Below are 24,586 nucleotides of genomic sequence, written 5' to 3'. Positions count from 1 at the left end.
ACTGAAGTTTCCGATGCAGAAATGCTTGATGCACTGAACGAACACATGCCACAGGCAAAACAGAGAAGAATTGACTGTTTGGCTCAGCAAGTACACAAGCAAGCAGAGAAAATTGTGCCACTGTTGCCAGGAGCATCTCCAGAAACAAGTTTCAACGAACTTGGAAGACCAATGACAAATGCGGCAAGCATCAATTTGCCACCTCCAAGTGGCATACAGACAAAGAATCCATACAGATCGCAGCCCCACGAAGAAGATTCCTACGGCATACCTGACTTGGATATTCAAACTTCTGTGGCAGCCAATCAAGCGGACCAGCCACAGCCACAGGAACCAAATTTGGAGTACCAGCGGGAGGACTCCGCTGGGCCATTGCAACAGGACCAATCCTGTCTGCCACAGTGTACACCATCAGACACTCGCAGAAAGTCGATATCCCCAAGACGAGAGCCCCGAAATACATCTCCCATCCACCATGCCGGAGACCTGACAAGACCACAGGGTCAGCCAGGCAGGGGAGAAAAGGAATCACTAATGAACCACCAAGGAAAGAAAACACACCAGCCATGGTCAGAGAACCTCATGACTCCAGTGGAAAAAACAAGAGCTACGAGTCTACCTCAAACTTCGAGCAGGAGGCATAGTGATTTCTCCAACATCTCCGGCAGACATACGGCACCACAAACATCTTCCTCTACACAAGAATCCTCAACAAAGAAAACAGATCTGCAAGGCATAATGTCGGTCATCACTATTGCCCTCAACCCATTCTGCAAGTTGTATGAGTCCATGAATGAGTCAGTCAAGAATCAACAAGTAATCCTAGCCATGATCCTGTCCAAGCTCCTGCACCTAGAGGGGTACATAGCGGCCAAAGAAAACACAGCATCTAACAAAGAAATGACAGACCAACTCATTGACAACATGATGAATAAAATCACAGCCTCAATTCATGAGTCAGCTCACCCCAAAGTGAAACCTAAGACATACAACACAAATGAAGCTGGAACTCAGACTAAGACCATCATTGATCTAACAGTGGAAAAGAACAGACTTGAAAACGAGGAAGCACCGGCCCAACTAAAAGTCACAACGGCTGAGCATAGTACCAAAGACAAGACGACGGCGAATATTCCAAAAAAGGCTGATAAGGTAATGCTGGTTCTAAGCAAAGTCCCAACAAGCAATAAAACCAATGTCGAAGTAGAAGAACCCATATATGCAATCTTTGATCCAACTAAAGATAAAGACACAAGGAGCATTGCAATCACTGCAGTATGCAACAAGGTGACTTCTCAAAAGAGCTGCATCAGTAAACATGTGTCAGGCAAAGCACGGAATACGCAACAATTGTCGGGGGCCACTTCATCGCCAGTGGACAACAAGCAAGAGTCCAACTCATAAACAAGTATCTGCAACAGAAAACAGAACAAACGAAAGAGAAAAAGAAGACAGGCCCATAGCGACAAGACATCTATCTGAAAGGTCAGACATAGAAGACCTATATTAACGAACCATAGTGTGTATCCTGACGATGACATAAATATCCCAGTGACACCAGCCCAAACCAACCAAATTACAGATAACGAACATCGCACAGGGCACGAAGCACCCAAAATCCTGGCTAAAAACAAAGCGCACAAAGAGCGCGACTTCAAAACCCTTGAGGAGAAAACGAAATCGCTTGACATATCGATTCCAAATCTCTGAGGCAGAAAGGTGGCACAGGGAAACGCACACCTTGGAAAGCAACAGCGAAACGATAACTAAAACTCAGATGAATAACAAGAGCAGACCTGGGTCTACGTATGATAACAAATCTAGAAGAAAGGGAGAAGTCACAGAAAGGAAGAGGAGCACTAATTCACAGAATCAAAGTGAATCACAAAACTTACATCAAGACTCACGCAGAAAAAAAGATGAGTGGTACGATAGACATGACCCAGTAACAGCAAATAAAATATGTAACAACGTTGGTAATACACGATCAGACAAAAGAGAGCAAAGAGACTTAGGCAAAGACACCCACTTTCCAACCCACTTGAGAGGAAAAACCGAACATGAGTCACACAATAAAGTTAACAGAAAAAGGATCTGCAGATGGATTATAAAGATGACCCAAAGAAGCTGCAACAAAGAGGATGTCATCCTAAATGGAAGGTCCATCCTATCTATATTTCATCAAACTGACAAACTGCAAGAAATTCAATCTGCAGACATCAAAATTGTGGAACCATGGCACAATCGAAACAGGGCAGTTGCATTGCTCCACATGGACTCGCCTATGGTGTACAAAAAGATCCAAAAGCACACACATGACATTTACAATTGCGGATATCGCATCAAAGACGCATCGTCGCAACAAGATCACAAGTACGCAGAAGCTGGTTCAACATGGCCAGAAGGAGTCACCAGGTCCAGTCACACAAAATCAGATCACAAAGAGCATGCCAAAAAAGTCTCAGAACAAAACTCACAGAAACCCGTGACATAATAAGAGAGTAACCATGCTCAAAGTCAGCACAGATCACTCAATGTAAGAAGCACTGATGAGCATCACACAACAAATAATGGGCCAGCAAGTGGCAAATCAGGCGATGAAAGTCAAGAGATCAAACAGCGACAGACAAGCAAATCCCCAAGAGCAATGAAAAGAACACGCATGCAAACAGTAGCTACCATCGCGACGCCACAACACACGAGAGAAAACTCATAGCAGTAATACAGGATTATGGGCCTGGTTACCAAAAGCACTCAGGTCACATGCATGACATAGTAATGCACGCAGGTTGAGACAGCGACTAGCAACCCGTCTGAGGCAGGAGACAATGAGTTCACACTGTGCTCCTGGAATACGAGAGGTCATTCACACTTAACGGCATTAGGAGGCCCAAATCTCGGAGAATTTGATATCATCTGTCTCCAGGAGACGTGGCTCCAGCAAGTACCAACGATGGAAGGCTATCAGATTTGTCTAGCACCAGCAGCAAGAGGACGCAAAGGGCGACCAACCTCAGGACTGATGATAGCATGCCGTAACGGATCCGGAGCATCAATAGTAAAAACCATAACTGCAAACCAATCAATTCTAGCAGTGTTAATCGCCTGGCAAGATGAAACCAATCTTGAAATAGAACAGAGACAAGCTGTCATTGTCAATTCATACTGGAATCCGGCAATGCTAATCGCAAGAAAATGTATCTGTCTATGCGAAGAGGCAATTGAAGCAGCCTCAACCGAGTATCCTATGACAACCATTCTGGTGTGCGGAGATCTAAATGCCACATGCAAGGTTGCAAAGAGCACACCAACAGTCCATCAAGCATCCGTACAACGAGGCATCGAATGGCTAAAGTTTGCTGACTCGCATGGGCTGCATAACTTAGCAGAGGCATTTCCTAAAGCTGACAGAATACCAACATGGGAGCGTTCATCTTCCGCTTCAACAATTGACTACATCTTTGTTTCCCAGCCGCTACTGCATACCATCAAATCTTTTAACGTACGGCGCACGTCAACCAGTGATCACAATTTACTTGAAACTTCGTGGCAATTAAAAACCAAACAACAAATGCAATTTACTACACAAATCGAGGCAAATGCACAGGGCACAAGGTTAAGAATAAGTGCCACAGACATCATCAATGTGATGCAAAGTATCAGGCAGCCACACACTCAGAATCCGGGAATGTCATCGATTATCAACCTTTACTGATCCCGTACATGCGTCAAAAACAAGGGCATGGGTGTACAACAAGGAAAACCACGAAACACACGTACAATAAGAGTTAATCGACAAAAGGCGTGCCTATAGACGAGAGTTACGTGTAGCTCACAAGCAATCGATCATAGATGGGTCTGAAGTAATAAAAGGTATTAAAAACAAGTACAAGGCCTGGGTAAGATTTCACCGACACAAACTCATTCAGGCCGACGCTGAACAAATAACCAAAGCACTCATCAAGAACAAAAACCAAGACTTCTGGTCGCTAATAAGAGATGCGGACACGTCGTTCGACAATCAAATTCTGAACAACACCTGTCAACGGACCTGGGAAATCCATTTTAAATCAGTATTTTCATCAGCGCTATCAATAACCTTGAAGGAACAGCAACATGCTGGAGCAAAATGGGTTAAGCTCGAAAAAGAAGAGGACAGCCTGGACACTATTAAGAAATTAAAAAACTCACGAGCTCCAGGACCAGACGGTATCACCAACGCAGAATTAAAACACCACCCAGCAGAATGGGCCAGATTGCTGAGTGCCATATTTGCCCGGTTCACTCAAACAAGATCCATCCCACAATCGTGGACAAAAGCCATCATAGTCCCAATCTATAAGAAAGGTAGTCTAACAGACCCGGCTAATTTCCGCCCGATAGCACTACTCGGCGTGATGGGCAAAGTATATGCCTCATTACTAATGGCCAAATTCCAAGTCTGGGCAGCTTCGGCTGAATGTAACGATGACTTTCAAACTGGGTTTAAGAAAAATGCAGGCACCACATGCAACATCTTGGCGTGTAGCACGCTAAAAGCCAGAACCCTGCAAAATAAACTACAACTGTATATAGTCTATATAGACTTTACACAAGCTTTCGATTGTGTAGAAAGACCCCTATTATGGAACAAGTTAAAAACTTTGAACTGTCCCGAAGAATTACTAGCTCCAATCCAAGAGCTCCACTGCAACACCTCCATGCAAGTGCGACTTAGTCGAGCAGGCGCCCTATCATCAGAAATCAGCAGCTCTCGAGGCGTGAAACAAGGGTGCCCGCTCGCCTCTGCACTGTTCCTCGCATACATTGGAGACCTACAAGAAATAGAGAATACAGCACAGGCTTTCCAGCCGAAATTGGGCACAACACAGATCGGCCACCTGCTATACGCTGATGACTTAACAATATTTGACCAGACAGAGATAGGACTCCAACGTAAACTAAACGCCTATCAAGAGTACGCCACGACTAACCACCTTGAAATTAACATAAGTAAAACAAAGATCATGATTCTGCGAAATCACACAAAAAAAAAAATTCAGTGGTGCCTGGGCCCCACTAAAATCGAGATTGTCCCAAAGTTCAAATACCTTGGAGTCACCATGGACAGTTCTCAGCAAGAGTCTGCCATGCAAGCGGAACTACATGTAAAGATCAAGAACTTGGCGGCCCAAGCTAAAGCTATTGACAACAAATTTGGGAAATTCTCCCTTGTGCCCACTATAAATTTCTACAAGATGAAGGTAGTACCTGCTGTAACATACGGCATGGAAGCAATGCCCACGATTCCCAAACAAATATGGGCCAAGTTGGAAGCATTCTTCTGGCGCAAAGTGCTAAGGCTACCCAATTCCACTCCAGGGTTAGCAATCAGACGAGAACTAAGCTTACTATCTCTTGAATGCACAGTGATCTGCAATTCAATCATGCTATATTGAAAATGTAGAATGGCTGACAGTACCAAGATCTTTGCAATGCTAAGATGCGAAATGGACAACAAAAACTGTCATGCTAAAGACCTGGCAAATCGAAAACCAAGCCGTGCTATCTGCTATTACATCAACCGAAGATGACCTCATTGTTAACCCATGCAACATTCTAAGGAAAATAAAAGGTGCTGATTGGGCAACAACAATTGATAGTGCGGCGAAACTAAAACTTACCTCTTATCTTCCAATTAATATGTTAAAACGTAACGAGCTGCAGAGTTTCATATGGCAATTTCCTAGTAGACCGCATCAGAACCTAATTCTGCGAGCACGTCTCAATCTTTGCAAAACAAATGAGATTCTACATATTCGAGGCCAATCCAAAACAAATGGCTGCCGTTTCTGTGAAAACAGGACACAACCGCCTAAAGAGACCTTAAGGCTCTGCCACCGCCTCACTCAGACAGCAGTATTTATCGCGGATGGCAGGCTTCGTCATTTTTCCTGAAGAACATACATGGTGGTGCAGGCTAATTGGTGGCGAAAAATCAACATGGCAAATGGCAATGGCGAAAATGATAGAATCGATTGACAATAACCTACTCAACGCCAACAACTCCAACTAAACTACAGAGAGCCATTCTTTGCTGTTGGTAGACTCTATGAGAATTGGACTCAACAAACTTGACCCATTTTGCCTTGCTTTGTTTTGTTTTGTACCATAGTCTCGAATATCCTAAGAGCATCTCAAGTTTGCAGGTTTGAGAACTGTGAAGGTGAAACTGTATTGTAAAAATCTTATTTTGATTGAACAATAATTAAAAAAAAAAATTATAGATAAATAACACACAGCTCTGGAAAACCTCAGGAGTTCTGTATTCCTCCAAATGACCAGGACTCCCTCTGAAGAGATCCTAAGCCAGAAGAAAGGTTTGAGTGTGTCTGGAGGATACTAACCTGTTCTTCCATAGCTCTGATAGGCAGAATACTCCTTTATCCAACAGACGTGTTCCCAGCGTGTTCGCTCCCGCAAGACGACAGAAAAGAAGGTAAGTAGGGTTGGGTGGGGGGGGGAGGAGGTGCAGGAGGGACGGACAGACGGAAAAGAAAAAAAAGTGCCTGAATCCCCAGCAGGGGACGATTGCAGCCTCCAGCCGTGTGGAGGCTCGCAGCGGGGGATGGCTCTGCTTCGAGCCCCGTCATTGGCTGAGGGGCTGCCACGCACTGCCGTGGACAAAGCGACTGAAATCCCGGCCGAGAATCGAGGGATTCTTGGCCAGGTAATGACCCGGCGAGAGCCAATCAGAATGTGTTACAATCTGCTTGACTCTCGCCGGGTACTAATCTACATTAGCGAATACTGCATTGAACTGAAATTACTTCTCTTTGGTCATTGTTATTTAATGACAATGATTTATGTTAATATTATGTGATGGGCAGCACAGTATCCAAAGGCTCAAACCCTGTGTGATGGATGCCCTTTGCTCCCAGGTGCTCCCAGTTTCTTTAAGATTTAGATCCCCTGAGCTTGGAATGTTCTTGCAAGACGTATGTCTTGTGAAGGCACTCAGTTAGTGATCTTCGACACACTGTTAATGCCATACTCCCAAGACAATGTCTCAAAACACCTGGTAAGATACTTGTTGATTGTTGTGTTTAGTTACTGACATATTCAAGATGCTGTGACTGTCATGATACTTTTGGACCCATCTAATCTCTTCTTGAGTATGGGCTGCTGATCCATGCTCTTGTGATTATCAAACAATATTTATTAATGTTATTAACCTATACAAAGTTTTGTACTTTGAAAAGATTGTGAGAAACCAAAGATGTCTCACCCGCTAGTCCACGGGGGTCTTTCATGTGTGGCCAGGGCACGGCCATCGCCTTTGGATCCAGACCCTGGGGGTGCACCAGTACAGGAGGATCACCGGGGTGAGGGATCTTGTGGGAGTGGGTCACCTGATGGCGAGACGTGGTATCCCCCTACCTGTAACACCTTTACCCCATCCTACCTGGTACCAAATTTAGGAACTCTACCCCCACACCCCCACTTTCCCTTCACGAACACTTTCACACAGACAGCCCACTCTGGGAGAAAACACTTGCAGCCGGGCAGTGTACCTGACATGTCTCACTACTATGGTCAGGCAAGGTCATGCAATTACTGGTAACCACTCACACCTGACTTCCATTATGCTTCCCCACACGGATAAAAGGTGTAGCACGAGAGCGCACTCTGAGCGAGGCAAAGCACATGAAGGAACAGTATTTTCCCAGTGGTAGCTGAACGAGGGAAGAAAGATGGCAAACCAAGAAGGGTTTGCATGGAGGGAGATACCCTTGACCTTTCTGGCGAGAAACTGTGACTTTCTAAAACCCATCAAAGTAAAAAGTGTAAGGCTAGGAAAACAGACTGAAGAATGCTGTGTTGTGTGTCGGAGATACCCGGGGCCCTCCTGCGTGGCTGACCGAGTCGGGGAGGAACAGCAGCCGCTGTGGTACCGCCCTTAGCACAAAGATCAAAGCAGTGCCAGAGAGCTCAAGACAGCCGGTGAGTTGGGGAGACCGTTCAAGACAGTCTGTGTTGAAGTCAAGGTTGCATGCTGCAACATAGGTTAAAGAGCGCAAGAACGTAGAATGATCACGCATGTGATAAGTCGCGAGGAAAGCTTAATTGCTGATGAATGTTTGAACATTGAAGGAGAAAGATACAATACCAGTGACAGAGAGGTCCTGCACCACGAGGGTGCTCAATCGATGATCTCTGTAAGGTATCCAGCCAAGAAGTGACATAAACTAAAGTAGAAGATTGATAAGAATGAGAACTGAAGTGAATCGAAGTGGTCCTGCGATGGTTTAAGCAAAACCCATCGCACATTTGAAAGGCTTCGATTTGTGATGCAAAAGGGGCCTGAGCCCGAATTAAGGAGATCCATGGTCCGAGCCCGAACGAGGGAGACCGATTGTGAACATTTTGTTAAAAGGGGGTCCGAACCTGAAGGAGGGAGACCCAGGATGAACACTGGAAGCGAGAGCTTGGGAATGTGAACATCCTGATAAGAAAGGAACTTTGGTGCTTGTTTGTTACGACAGGCCCTCTACAATGAGAGACTGTTATTGAGACAGAGGCTTTGGCAGTAGCTCCTGATATCTATGCGTTTAACTGTATCCTCACGGCAGAGAAGCCAGAGTGTGTGCAAAGGTCGAACATGCAGCATAGCCCCGTGCTGAAAACGTGGGGTAGGGAAGCCAACTGCACAACTATCCTGGCATAATATTTCTTGAACACTTTTCTATTTACATACATTATTGTCCCACAACCTTTGTATTGAAAAGTAAGGATTGGCAATAGGTTTATTATTATAGGCCAGTTTATTTTGACAGAGACTCCACTAGGACTGCTTCATTATTACTTGATGGTCGTAGCTTGCTCCTATCCTTGGATGTAGGCTTTGATAGGTGTTTATCCAACCCATTGAAGTTCAATAAACCCCCTTGAACTGTCTTCACTGTTTGAACCAGTGTTAAATTGCAGCGAAGACAAAATACCCAAAAAATAGATTAATTTTTTTTTATTTGTGGGAGGGGAGCCCAATACCCACTTTTTGATATCCTTTTAACCCCATCCCCACCCATTTAAACACCTACCTGACTACCATATATATATATATATATATATATATATATATATATATATATATATATATATATATATATATATTTCTGAGGCTTGTGGAATCTGCTTAGATCACATGCTGTGCATAGGCCGACATCTAGTGGAAGCTGCGGAGTATTAGTTTGTTTTTCGAAACTCGAAAATGGGCGTCGACACAGGGCGTGCCAGTAAAACTATCCCTAGTGTGACGTCCACTGTACCCATGATCCCTCACGCGTGTAGGACCCTCAGATTGTTTTTTTCCACCATACTGGTCGGAAGCATTTCGCGGAGTTCCCTGGCCTTAGCCATACTTTTGCTAAATATGGTTATATTTACCCATTTCTCCACCCCAACGTCGAGTCACCGAACTTCCACACTCGACGCCGGCCCGGAGAAGAATTCGACAGTCGACAGCTGCACGATGGATTTCGGCCTCGGAAGGCCTATGGCCTCGGCCCTGCAACTAGGGAGAGTGGGGGGTGGACATACTCTACACTCTTTTTTGGTATATAGGTACATTCTTATATATTCCTACACTTACTAGCCCGCTGCCACAAGGTGCGTATGGAGGGTACCCCTTTCCATTTCTGCCCCAAGTGCAACCGCAAGTACCCTTGGGTCGACAGGCACGCCACGTGCAATCTCTGCTTGCTGAGGGACCACCCCGAGGCGAACTGCAGAGCGTGTAGTAGGTTTAAACCGAAAACACTTAAGGACCGTTCGATCAAGCGTTGGGCCCACCACGCCAGGCGTCAGGAGGCCATAGCAGCAGAGGGCGCCTTCAGCGATGGCAGCGACGCCTTGCTTTCAGACGGCGAAGGCAACGTGGCGTCAAGAGACAGCCGAGCGCAAGTCCCTGACCTCGGAAGGTCGTCCGGCAGGGCGGCTATGGGGAAAACCCCCAGCAACACAAGCGCTACCGACAGCACTTTCACAAAGCACATGAAGTCCAACCGAGACTTGGAGACTTGGAAAGAGGCATATAGAGAATGGTCCGAATCAGTGTCCTCTGGGCGTTCTCGATCTAGATCGCCGCATGACTCCAGGCAATCATCCACTGTTGCCAAGAGTGCCTCGCTCCCCAAGGTAACGGAAGTTCGATCGTCTGAAGACGAAGCCGACTTCCATCCCCAGACCGCACTCCAGGAGTCGGCGCCCGCAGACCCCGTAACGGCGGCTCCCGAGTCCCTATCTCCACGTTCTAAAGATAGGGACACTACCCCCGAACCTCGACGACTGGCGTCGGAAGGCTCCGGAGGGGCAAAAAAACAGGGAAAACACTCTTCCGCCCACGGGGAGGCGGGAAAACAGAGGAAGCAGTCTGTCTCCTCACACACCTCAAAAACCTCCCACTCCACATAAACAGACAGACAAGTCCCAGTCCTCTGTTATCCCAAGGTCACCTGCTAAAACCAGTAGGTCTAGTCGGGATAAGGCGGAGAAAGCCCCGGAAAAGATCATTCCCAGTTCTAGAGAATGGTCTAGTGATGACATAGACAGGGTTATGTCAAGGATGTCTTCATTGGCAGATTTTTACACAAAAATCCCTCAACACTTTCTTTCCTATACTCCCGACGGGTCAGCACCCTCAGGCTCTAAGGATCCAATACCTCCAAGTAAGAAGTCCTGGTTTGAAGCCCCAACACGGTCTTCGGACCCCTTCTATATACAGCCCTACTCCCAATATCAAGGGGATACATCCTTTTGTGAGGATCCAAATTTGGGCATGTTGGAAGAGCAAACTGGTACAGGCTACTATGGGGATGATGAGGACCAGGAAGAGGAAGACCCTGAGACCTACAGAGTAGATTCCCCAGTAGAGAAAGAACCCCCAATTACCGATTCCCCTGATGACAATCAACCTCTCCTGAATGAAGTTCTGTCCCGAGCGGCAGAACATTTCCACATTGACACACAAGGTGCTCACGAGGAGAAGGACTTTGAAGAAGAGTTAGTGGGAGAAAGGAGGCCTGTTGCTCAGGCCATCCCTATCCTTAGGTCTATTCAGAGAAGAATGGACCCTTCACTTTTAAATCCTAACCTCACCAGGGCTGTGAACCCCAGGATTGAGAAACTTTTCAGGGCAGCCCAATCAGACCCACTGTATATAAGGGGGCATCTGAAACCGGACTCCCTGGTTGTTACTAACACCTGTAAGAGGGCTGGAACACCCTTGTCATCACCCGAAGCTCCTTCCGACAAGGAGAGCAAGACACTGTATGGTTTGGGCAGGAAAGTAGCCTCCACTTCCGCCTACCAGGCAGGGATTGCCAACTCCACCACCCTGTTGGCCAGCTACAACTGCCATCAGTGGGAAGAAGTCGCGGCACTCATAGACTCTGCCCCAGAACCCTTAAAGAGCCAGTTGGCACGAGTTGCAGCGGAGGGAAGAGCCGTGTCCAGTTGCATTTTAAAAGCAACCTTTAATGCCGCGGATAATGCCGGCAGATTGATAGCAGAAGGAACTGTTATCAAGAGACACGCTTGGTTACGGCAGTCTGGATTCAAAGCTGAAACCCAAGCATCTTTGTTAGATAAACCGGTGGAGCCGGATCTGTTTGGTAAGGCGTCGTCGAGGATGCGCTGAAAAATGCCAAGGACGAATATGAGACACTCAAATCCCTAGGCCAACTAACCAACAAACCCCCTAATCAGAGAGGGAATGGCAATTTTCGTCGCCCACGCGGCCAAAATTCCCAGAGAGGATCTAACTATTCCCAGGGGCAGGGTACACCGTGGAACAATAATAACCAACAGTCTACCCAGGGTTACGGCAGGGGTAATAAAAGAGGACGTGGTAAGGGTAAAGGAAGTCCCAGTAAAGGAGGCAGCACGCCTCCACCAAAACAGTGACGCTCCGTTCAGGGTCCCTTCTCACGCAACCCCAGTAGGGGGACACATTTCCAACTTCACCCAAGTTTGGGAAGGGATCACATCAGACAGATGGGTGCTGTCCACAGTATCTGCTGGGTACTGCATAGAACTGTTAAGAGCGTCCCCGGAACCATCCTCCACGACAAAGAATACATTCTTTGGAACACCAGAAGATTCTCCTCGAGGAGATCGTGAATCTGCTAGCAAAGGACGCGATAGAACTCGTCCCGGGACACCAGGTAAACAAGGGTATTTATTCAACTTACTTCCTTGTGCCAAAAAAAGATTTAACAATGCGCCCAGTATTGGACCAAGGTGGACAGTCGGCACTACCAGTTCAAGGTACTGCCCTTCGGGATAGCTTCGGCTCCAAGGGTATTCACCAAGGTACTGGTGGTGGCGGCAACACACCTACGCAGGGAGCCAATCCCGGTGCACCCTTACCCGGACTGGCTCATCACGGGGGAGACCCCAGTAATTTGCAGAACAAACATTCAAAGGACAATCAACCTCCTCTTCGGATTGGTCTTCTCAATAAACGAGAAAAAGTCAAGTCTGGTGCCAAGCACCTCCAAACAGTTCCTAGGAGCTATCCTAGACACTCAAGAGGGGTTGACCTTTCCTTCCGAGGAAAGAATTCGGAATATACTGCTGCAAATTCTGCAATATCAGTCCAGTCGCCAGATAACGGTACGCAAAGCAATGCGGTTGCTGGGCATGATGGCGTCATGTATTTATCTGGTCCCCCACGCGCGCCTGCGCCTGCGTCCCATGCAGGAATGGTTGGCGAAACAGTGGTCTCAGGAAAGTGGTCAGTGGGACGATATAGTGGTCGTTTCGCCAACACTTGTGCAAAGCCTAAACTGGTAGACAAGAGAAAATCTGTCCAAGGGGAAACCCTTTTACGATCCTGAGATACAGGCGGTAGTCACAACCGATGCATGCCTGACAGGGTGGGGAGCTCGCCATCTCCACCACACAGCTCAGGGTCTCTGGTCTCACTCAGTGGCCAAGAATTACATCAACCTGCTAGAGCTTCTGGCAGTATTCAGAGCGCTTCAAGCGTTCGAGCCCTACCTGCTAAATCTGTCAGTGCAAATCCGGACGGACAGCACTACAGCCATGTTTTACCTGAACAAGCAAGGAGGGACTCGTGTTCGCCAAATCTGTCCAAGCTTGCCCAGAAAATATGGAAATGGGCACTCAGACGGAACATCTTCCTGTCATCGCAACATGTTCCAGGGGATCTCAATTCTCTAGCGGATGCTCTAAGCAGAGACCCCCTCCCAGAAGAACACGAATGGTGTCTACACAGAGAAGTCGTAGAAGATATCTTCTCTCAGTGGGTCTTCCCCACTGTAGACCTATTCGCCACAAGCGAAAACAGACAATGCCCAGGATTTGCATCCAGGTTCCCCCAACCAGACTCCCAGGGGAACGCCCTGTGGATGAACTGGTCAGGAATGTTTGAGTACGCTTCTCCACCAACTCCTCATCAGGAAGGTAGTCAACAAGATGAACAGAGAGTCTATGACGCTCGTCCTGGTTGCTCCCATGTGGGCGAGACAATCGTGGTTCCCACACTTACGCAGATTAGCCGTGTGCGAACCGATTAAACTTCTGGCCTGGTACAACCTACTGTCCCAGCACCAAGGTCAAACAGTGCATCCTCAACCTAACTCAATGAACCTGGCGGCATGGCTCCTGAGGTCATAGAGTTCGGACATCTCAATTTACCACAGAGGTGTATGGACATCCTAAAAGAATCTAGGAAGCCAAACACGAGGCACTGCTACTTTGACAAATGGAAGAGATTTGTTATCTGGTGCCAGAATAAACAAATCAACCCAGTTGATTGCACTCCTTCCACTATTGATACATACATGCTCCACCTGCTGGATGCAGAACTGGTTTTTAACTCACTGAAGGTACACCTGGCAGCTCTGTCGGCATACACCACTTCCCATAACAAGGTGTCGTGGTGGAAAGTACCAGTAGTTAAAGCCTTCATGGAATGAGTAAAGAGACTTCACCCTCCTATTTCAAACCCACCACCAGGATGGGACTTTAACGTGGTGCTATCTAAGCTCATGGGCCCCCCATTCGAGCCCATGCACAAAAGCAGTCTCAAACACCTGATCCCTTCTTTACTGTCCATAAGGATAAACTGGTTTTACGCACACACCCTAGGTTCTCACCTAAGTTTATTTCAAAATTCCACGTGAACCAGTCCATCGAGCTTCCGGCTTTCTTCCAAGACCCACAAAGCTCGGCTGAGGTGAAACTACACACACTAGATGTGCGTAGGGCGGTCCTCTACTATGTAAACAAGACCAGACAGCTAAGGAAAACAGATCAGCTGTTTGTCCCCGTAGCTACAGGCAGAGAGGGGGATCGCGTCTCTAAAGGTGCCATCTCTAAGTGGATTATTAACTGTATCCAGCTGTTACTCACTTTCTGAAAAAACTCTGCCTTTCACGCATAGGGCCCACTCTACAAGAGGCAGTGGGGCCACTCTGGCTTTCATTGCAAATGTACACCTTGACACCATTTGCAAAGCAGCTATTTGGAGCTCTATTCACACTTTTACTTAGCACTACTGCATTGACACCCATTCCAAGACAGATACCCAAGTGGGACAAGCGGTTCTAAGACATTTATTTGCTCATGACCCTTCTCACATCCCACCTCCTTCAGGTACTGCTCGCTAATCTATGCACAGCATGTGATCTAAGCAGATTCCACAAGCCTCAGAAGGGATACATTACTCACCGTAATCGTATTTCTGATGCTTGTATCTGCTTAGATTCACATGCGACCCACCCTTCCTCCCCTCTGAGAGAAGGCACATGGATGCTTGTAGTCTTACCTTTCTTTATATCTGCTTGGATCATCTGTACTCACGCTTCTCCTCATGCTACCTCATGTCAGAAAAAATACAATCTGAGGGTCCTAGACGCGTGAGGGATCATGGGTACAGTGGACGTCACACCAGGGATAGTATTACTGGCACACCCTGTGTCGACGCCCATTTTCGAGTTTCGAAAAACAAATTGTAATACTCTGCAGCTTCCACTAGATGTCGGCTTTTGCAAAGCATGTAAATCTAAGCAGATGCAAGCATCAGAAATATGATTACGGTGAGTAATGTATCCCATATTTAATTCATATTTTTGGAATTTTTTCGTTATTATGGTTCTTGTTAAAACTTACCTCTGTTTTGTTTTCGGTAAAATGACTGGATACCATAACATATTACAACACTTGCAAAGCCTCAATACAGATTGTGAATTTCTGGAAAAAGGTAATGTGTATACCTATATTACACTCCATAAATATGCTAGGAGTTGCTTTAATCAATTATACAGTGCACCATTTACCACCCAAAGATTGGGGCGGTTATTCGCATTGTGAAATCCATGCCATTTGCAAGGGAGTCATGGATTTCAAGGGAGAGAAAGTGTATCCAGAGGAGCATTATCTTTGATTGCATGGCACAATCCTTGTACATAAGATCACTTTGCTCAATGTCTATGCACTGGTAGGAGATAAACCAATATTCTTTGAGTAGCTGTTTGCCAAATGTGCGCCATATTCTATTTGGCACTTATGGCGGGGGTATTAATGGGCATTAGTCCCTTCTGTAAATAGGCCACCTGTGTTCAGGTCTGACTGCTTTCAAATGAGATTTAATCATCCTGGGGAGTGGGACTTCACTTTCTGCTCTGCAACACACTCCTCCTACTCAAGGATAGATATGTGGTTTGTACACCATGACAAATGGCTAAGTAAGTAATTGATGTGCACAGGTGCGATATTTGCCCAAAGCTCATCACTGATCACTTCCCTTTGATTATGTCCCGTTGCTTGCTTCCAGGTGGTGTCTGAACTTGTCCATGCTGAAATATGCTGTTATCTTGCATACTCTTGGTGATGTGATGGAGAGGTTTTGGTGTTTAATTTGATTCCATGTAATGCAGGTTAGGACGCCTTTGAGCACTTTAAAAGCATTCCTTAGGGAACAGTGTATGGTCATGTGGTCATCCAAACTAAAATGGTTACTAACTCAAGAAGTCACTCAAATAGCTACTTTGGAGCATGAGCATAAACAACTGGGTTCCGAAAAAGCATTTCGCAAACTTGGCACAAAAACCGTTTTGAGGTGACTGAGAAACTGAAAAATACTTCTTGCATATGATGCAAGCTTTTTTGAGAAAGGCGAGACTCAATGGGTGCTTGACTTTCAGTTTTGTTCAAGAGCACACCAACAGAAACATACAATTGAAGAAATCAAAAATGAAAATAGTATTCTGTTATTAGATCAAGACATTGATGGACAGTTTGTGTGATACTTCCAACATTTATATAAAGAAACGCATAGAGAACGAATAGGTGGAACCAAACATTTTTCTGAACGGGTTGGAGCTTCCATCAGTGAACCAGGGGGAGCTAGAGATCATGAATCTCTTATTCATGGTGGACGAGATTGAACGGGCAATAGGTGAGCTAAAAGTGGACTAAAGACTCTAGACCTGAATGTCCACCAATGGACATTTACAAGAAACGTAATGTAGGCCCCCAAGATGGCTCAGGTGTTTAATGAGGCAGTGATATCCCTCTGTGAGAAGTGACGACATCTAGTGAATCGCCACAATTTATTAAATGACCTAGCCAGATTGTGGCAGACTTCGGCTGGGATATGTGCAGCAAATGTTTATGATAAATAAAGGTCACAACTCAACCGAACATGTCGGGAGATTAGTCAATATTAGTTCTGGTAAGGAAGAAGTGGATAATATATTTCTCAAGGTGGGACTGGTGGGTCCATCTCAATCAGTAATTAAAGCATTTTACAAATTTCCTTCGACTATGATCAACACCAACAAAATACTCTTCCATTATGTCTATATTCAGGCACTAGGCAGTGCTTCCATTGTCACTCTTATTGTGATCCAACAGTTGGAACATGGATAACTGTGGTTGGACAGTCCCAATATGTAAAGGGCATTTTCCTCGGAGGCAATGGGCCTATAATCTCGTTCTGCACAGACAATGTCCTGATTACATTTTACAGCCAGCACAATCCATTCAGATCTTGCTTGATAGTCTCACCTTACATGGGATCTCTGCAGGATATCAAATTTGAGAATTGATGCCTTTAAAGGCACCCAAAAATAAAACCACAAATATAGCAGGTCCATTTAAAGTACAGGATGAAAAATCAAACACCTAGGCTCTTACATTTCCAATGGTTTTACAGGCCTTTTGAATTTTATACCAGTTGCAGAAAACATTAGGGCAGACCTGCAAAGATGGGATGGTCTATTGTCCATAACTTGTATGATTTACACACTTAAAATGAATCCAATGCCCAAGTTGCTTTATTTATCACAAACATTTGCTGCACATATCCCAGCCAAAGTCTGCCACAATCTGGCTAGGTACTTTAATAAATTGTGGCGATTCACTAGATGTCGTCACTTCTCACAGAGGGAGTCCCCTTTCCCATTAGGCCAGGGAGGCGAGACCGCTACCCGATAGTTCCCCTGGGGGTGGTATTATGCTGGAGGATCTCATGGGGAGGGACTGCCCTTCTAGGGGTAAGGACGACCATCATGGGTACAGCCCTTGTGAGAACATCACACCCCATATACTCTAGCCTCTCCATCTACTAACTTCTTTGTAGACAGTAGCCCTATGTAATGTAACTAGGTAATCCAAGTACTTGGATGAGTTGGCCCCGCAGAGCAATTAAGATGAAACCTGTAAAAGAGATGAAGGACTTATAGAATGGACTCAGACACTGCTGGCATCATTGTATAAAATCGACAATGGACTAAACGCTTGGTCTTGGGCACCCGCGGAAGACTGGGAGATGGGAACCTGCGTCACTGATCCAGAGGAAGAGAGCACCAAGGATGCTGGCAGTCTGCCGCGTCTGATGATGGGAATGTCTGCAGAAGTAGACTGGTGCCCAGCAGTGGCGAGAGGAGGCTGGAAGCCAGAAACACTGTTGCATAGCCGCAGGGAAAGCGAGACCCCAGAGAAGCGAAACTGAACACCCGCTATCACACGAAGCCCCCGTTGATGTACCGAACACCCCAACAAGTTAAGAGTGGCACAGGAGACCTGGAGGGGACACGGGCGGCTTACCAAAAGGGTGCATGCAGTTGTACTTAGGCCCCTTTGCAACCATAATGCTTGGGTGGCACGACAGGGGCAGAAAGCCTGCAAACCCTTCTGCTCCTCATTGTAGTGGTGGAACAAAGCCATTGACAACCAGTGAAGGGTCAAGGACCCTCGGCACCATAAAGAGAACTGGAGAGGGAAGTGTCCCTCACAACAGAGGTGGGAAAAAATCCACTGACAACCAAAGGAGAGTCAGGCACCCTAAACAACATATAAGTCATCTCCCTTGTGGAAGTACATGGCCAGGTTGCGAACCTAGTGGGCCAGATCAAAGGAGGAGAAGCCAGGGTCGGGGACCCTCCTAACACTCAGGATTGCGTGTTGTAAGTTAAAAGCCTAATGAAAACATCAGGAGAAGGGAGTCAGTCTCCAGGTAATCCGGACTGGCAGTAAGGTCCAAAAAGGCCTGGGTAAGGGAGTCATTCCCCCGGGCTATCTCGGGCTGAACATCAGAAGGGATAAATGCTTCTGGCCCACCAAGAAAGTATTGTTTGGACCTTTAGTATTGGGGGAAGAAGGCATTCCCTCTGACCACGTGTCAGAAAGTTTTGTTTGGAACTTTACTATCGGGGGAAGGTGAGCCATTCCCCTGACAACTTGAGAAACACAAGCCTGTTCTAAGATTTGGGAACTGTTTCAACCAACCACGAACCCTGGTAATTCAGGCTGGCAGTAAGGTTCAAAAAGGCCTGAGGAAGGGAGTCTTCCCCCGCGCTATCTGGGGCTGGATGTCAGCAGGGAGATATTCTCCTGGCCCACCAAGAAAGTATTGTTTGGAACTTTACTATCAGGGGAAGGGGGAGCCATTCCACCTGACAATGTGTGAGACTGTTCTAAGATTTGGGAACCGTTTCAACCAATCACAAACCAGAAGTCATTCTCCTGGGACCGGAGCTGTACTGCCTCATTCTTTAGTTTCTAGTGTAAGGGACAGATGCAAGGTTTATAGACACAGGCCGGTGGACACTTTTGAGTTGACAAGACAACTTCTCTTTAGTTGAGGCAGGGAAACCAAGTATTTATCCCAAACATGTCACCCTCCTTCTTCTGCACCCTTACAAAATGTATATGGAAGTGAAAAAAAAGCCAGACTCAAACTGTCAATATTGAAAGTGAACATGTTCTGGGAGGTCAGGCGTGCCTAGACTGGAGCATGTCCCATCGTTCACCACAATTACCAGTGGACAAACATTGGCTGAACCCATTGGATGTCCAAGACTGGAAATTGTTTGCATCAGAGCTGGTCTGCCCATACAGTTAGAAGCAATTATTTCTTCAATGGCAGTGCATTCCTAAACATTCTCATACCACGGTCGGGTATACTTTGAAATCATAGAGATTTAGTCTCTGCTCTTCAGGGATCTCATTTCAAAAGCCATCTTTTTTTACTGCATGTGGAACATTGTTTAACACTCTAGAGAAGAGGTGGCGAAGACTCCATCCGTATATGAAGCAACCCCGGCAGAGTAACACTTAAAGATCTGTTTGATGGTCATAAACCAGTTATTTGTAATCTTTGATGTGATAAACGTGAGCTGAAACAATCGAATTGGCCAGTCATTCCAGATGTCTTATCAAAGAGGTTGACATGCTGGAAGGAAGTGGTACAAGACCCTTGATGACCAGCATCTTCACATAAAGCTGATCTTTACAATTAGAAGTCCTGATCCACCACATGGGCACATTTTTCGTCAACGGCCCTTAACAGAGAAATCGAGTCCTCAGATTGCATCTAGTATGGGGATTTAATCCTAGATGGTTCAGTATGCATTAGGGAGAGGGGGGTACAATATGAGTTTCTACGCTGGATTTATTTTACACCACTTAAGTTGCATGCCTTGGAACTTAAAGAATGTGGGAGGTTGTTGTCGAGCATATGCCATACCGGACATGGGACATATAATGAAGTCATGCCCAAAAGTGCAATCCATGTGGCGCATAGCTAGGAATTAAATAATGTGTAGCACTTTCCCTGTGAACCTCCCACGCCTCCAGCATTTTGATTTAGTGGAGGCACACACCTCCAGCCTGTGTGAATGCTGAATAAAGTGTTATACCCACTGTGTTATTAGCTACCAGTAAATCTATACTTTCAGCTTGAAACACAGATTGTGACCCAGCAATTCAGGGCTGGTGGAAACTTCTCTCTCTGCTCTGTGGAGATGATTGCCCCGACCAAGAGACTCTTGTTGCAAGCTGCAGAAATGGTTTTTCGGCCATTTAAACCATTTGCTTTAACTGTGCAAGGCTTGAATTACCGAAGGATAAATGAAGACTGTGGCCTTTTAAGAAGGACGATCGGTGGTAACCTGATAAAATCCTAACGCACGTTTGTTCAATATCTTTGTCTAACTGTGTGAATTGGGGGATCTCAATTAGTGTTACAGGGCGTATGGCAAGGAATGTCTCATTGAAGGATGCCGAAGAGTATGTGATCATTATCTGTAACAATCAGTACATTTCTGGTGTAGTTTTCATTTTAATTACTTGGTTATGTTAAATTATGTGCATACAATAATCTATGCAGCTTCATGATTTAGACAACAGCAGAGATTGCCTTGATAGATGTTAACATATTTCTATTGCTTTGAATAGACAATGAGGTGGACTACGTTTTGTAAAAAATATTTCTTTACTTTTATCAAAATATCATATTTCCACATTATTTTAAATAAAAGTTCATAATTTAACAAATGGTTATCTGTGAGTGCACACGGCAGAAGGATGCACCCCTGCACCATCATGCGGTAGAGACTGCAGCCACACCATCCACAGCAGACCTGGCGACCTCCTAAGAGATGGCCGCTACCTTTTTCGTTTTGTATTCAGCTTCCTGCCTTGTCCTCACAAGGAGAGGCAGGTCGCCTGTTGGAGGCACCCGATTGGCTACAGCCTTCATCCAATACCAAGGCTCGGCTGAGCCGTGAGGCCAAGCCAAGCCCTGTATCAAAGACCTGTGTGTCTAAGGCCCTGTCCTTACCCAGGACTTGCCAATTGCCACCACTGGCCTGCCGTGTTTTCAGCTGCCTAGTCTGTGCCTGGCTTGGGGCGCCTTGCTGTCTTCACAGGTAAGAGACGTGTACTTTCTGTCCGTTCTTCTACTTTGGCCACCACACTCTGATGTAGCCGGTCTCTGTGTCAATGCTACTCTCCTGCGAGAGTTTACCATCCATATGCCTTTGTTCACCTCTGAGCTTATATCACACCTTGCCATCTGCAGTACGTGACTTTGCTGCTACTGGATTTACTGCCTCCCTCTCCGCATTTGCCTGAACCATTTCTGAAACTAAACATGGATCGATGCCCATCCGCGACACTACCTTTGGCCGCTTCGCCAATCTGCAACTCACTGCCTTCGTTTCGGCAATGCACTGTTTACTTTGCCTGATCGTCATTAGCAATGCCGATCTCTTCCCTTGCCTCTGTCAGTAACCTTAGTGCCATTACCGACGGATCCGGACCCCGCAGATGTTCCTTCTCTACTCTGACTTAACTGTTGCTCCTTCCCCTCACTTAATTCCGCCTCCTCTTTAATGAACGTTGGTCACTACCAATAATGCTGTGATGCCAGCCCAATATCATTGCCGTGGCTTGTATAACTGCCACACTACTTGCACACCCTATTTGTCTTTACAGTAATCTTTGTGCTTTACTGTTCTCCAATATTAGTACACTGCTGCTGTCTGCATGCATTCACTACCGTCCTACTGGTCTTTCAATCTTAGTTTGCGCCGTCCAACGTATGCCTTTGACCATCTCTAACGTCATATCCCGCCTGTATGTAAGTTCCTCTTATGTTCTCTTACCTAGTTACCTGTAATAAGAGGTGAGCTTGTTTTGACTATGTAACACATGCTTTGCCTCTACCGTGTCTACCATATGCACTCTGCCACTCTTCCCTAATGCGAGAGGCGAGCTTTCCCAAGTATCTCTCCTATGCACTTATTACGTCATTCATATTTATTCTGATGTAGTTCCCCGCAACAAGAGGTGAGCTTTCCCAAGTATGTATTTTATGCACCTATGTCCTTCATATGTATTCTGATGTAGTTCCCCTGCAACAAGAGGTGAGCTTTCCCAAGTATGTATCATAGGCACCTACCATGTCCTTGTATGTACTATGAGGTTGTTCCCTGTAACAAGAGGTGAGCTTTCCCAAGTATGTGTTCTATCTGTACTATGCAGGCCTAATGTACGCCTGAGCTGTAATTATTGTAAGTTGTCCGCTTCCAGCACTTACTGTAACCATATTCTTAAGTTAAGCGCCTAGATGCCCCATGGCTTTGCGCACTATATAAATAAATACAAATACAAATGTGTTTTTCATGCTGCTCTGTTGGCTTCACCACTGTTATCTGATGGTGTCAATTGTCAGTGAATATCAAATACTCAGGCTTGCTACCACTCTACAGAATACATGATTTGGAGGCATGAACACCAAGCAACCTTTTATTTATTTTATTTATGATTTCTGAAATTCATGCTTACGACCAAATCATTTTTTGTTGTTACTATGCTTTTAAACTGTGCAAAATAACCACCATGGTAGTTTCTGAGTGCCTAGTACTGTGCAAATGTAGCTATGGAGGATGAGCAATCAGAACTTTATTGAAGGGTGTTGGAGTGGTCCCTAATGTTTAGGAGGTCCTTACAAAGTTTGGGGACCTGAACTAAAAAGTGCATATGAAATATTTGGAGAAGGAGTGGACATCATCAGGAGTGGGGGGGACAGCTCATTGTACCTTTTGGGAAGCTTGAGAATAACTTTTTATGGTGGTATGGACTGACTGAACAAACAATGCATTTTAATCTTAGGCAGTGGTTTTAGAATTTGGGATACCAAATCAGATATGAAATCAGTTATGCTGGGCAGTTAACAAGAACTGGTTCATTTAAATTCTGTGCATAGGCAGCAAATAATGTATTTTGTGGAAGAGTAACAAAATGTCTTTTTGGTTTTCAGGGAAGCAGCCCGGGAATGCCGTAGAAAGAAGAAAGAGTATGTTAAATGCTTGGAAAATAGAGTTGCAGTCCTTGAAAATCAAAACAAAACTTTAATTGAAGAACTAAAGACTTTGAAAGATCTTTACTGTCACAAAGCAGTGTAAGAACCAAAACTTGGAGAAATAATTTTTTGGGGAGAACTTTATATGAATTTTAAATGGGAACTTTTTTTTATATTTAACATTTCTTAAAGTGAGGTCAAAAAAGACACTTTTTTTATCCAACTGTCACATCTTTAAGAAGCTGTAAGGAATGTGTTTACAGTATGTGGCTGATATTGCGAATCAAAAAAAGAATAAAACTCCAGTTGGAACCGCAGCAAGTTTCACACAACCCAAGAAAACTACAACGCATATTTTGAAACCTGGCCTAAGATCTGTGATGTCAAACATTTTACAACTAAGAACTTACCAATATGAATTGATTACAAGTTAACATGTTTCATAAAGGTATATGAATTTAAAAAGCTATTGCTGGACTGCATAGGTTTTGATTTGTTCATGTTTTCAGAGCTTTATCATTTTCTGATGTTTGTACCAACTGTGGTTTTACCCTTTGCATCCAAATATACATGTAACAACATAAATTAAAGCGAATAGGTTGCTGGAAGGCTACATTTTGTTTATGTAAATTGCATTCGTTTGAATGGTTTAATTTATTGGCTTTCTTTGTTAACTTTCACATCATTTTGCAGAATGCAGTGCTTTGGTCTTTTCCAGATCACTTTGCAAGACCAACCAAACAGGTGTATACATTCATAACGTCTTAAAGTACATTGGAACCAAATATTTAGGGTGAATGGGTACAGCTCACAAACAGGTTGCAAGAAGCTTAGATTCGTTTTACTTTTGGTACCTCGTTCAACTGTAAAAGCAAAAACTGATTATTGTGCAGTATTGAAAATTCATTTGGCTATTTTATTGTGGAGGAATATTGCTGTTTAGTTTAAAAAAAAAACTGAACTGAGATGTAAGGATTATCGGGATAATGTTGCAAACTAAAACAATAAAATAAAAAATAGAACAATTAAAAAAGATGTGAGTTGTGAATTAGGAACTCTGAAAATGTGGCATTTAAATTTTAGTGACATTTACTCAGATGGGAAAAAATAAAAAGGCTTATGCTAGGTTATTTTTTTTACAAATCTGCTTAACTTAATCAAATTGAAAGTGATGCTATCACTGCAGAATTCATGTTAGCTGTCAGCATCTTACACATTCATAAGTAAGTTTAATCCTCATTATTTGCTTTTTTCTTTTCAGAAATTGCTTTGGATATTAGTTTGTCTTCGTATTCCACTCAGTATTTTGAAATTTTTGTTTTACGGCAGCTTGATTCCAGAAACATTGAGCAAACATGATGTTGAATAGAGCAATGTTGAAATAATGTAATGTTCTATTATGGCTTATTTCTTAAGCATTCCATCCCC

General features: G+C 44.9%; 1 protein-coding gene across 10 annotated transcripts in view; it reads left to right on the top strand.

The window, feature by feature from the left end:
* ATF1 (activating transcription factor 1) overlaps nt 1-24,191 on the top strand; it is a 935,797-nt gene extending 911,606 nt beyond the window's left edge. For 8 of the 10 annotated variants that reach the window (XM_069653441.1, XM_069653442.1, XM_069653439.1 and 5 more), the window contains one exon: nt 23,117-24,191. In XM_069653441.1, coding sequence (XP_069509542.1) covers nt 23,117-23,261 — 145 coding nt within the window. In that variant the 3' untranslated portion in view covers nt 23,262-24,191. The remainder of the gene's footprint in view (nt 1-23,116) is intronic. The other 2 variants (XM_069653444.1, XM_069653446.1) reach the window with 2 other exon arrangements.
* The last annotated feature ends 395 nt before the right edge of the window (nt 24,192-24,586 follow it).

This window comes from Ambystoma mexicanum, chromosome 3q (assembly GCF_040938575.1).
Source record: "Ambystoma mexicanum isolate Mex_15411 chromosome 3q, UKY_AmexF1_1, whole genome shotgun sequence".
NCBI lineage: Eukaryota > Metazoa > Chordata > Amphibia > Caudata > Ambystomatidae > Ambystoma > Ambystoma mexicanum.
This window is presented reverse-complemented; position numbering and strand designations above follow the sequence as displayed.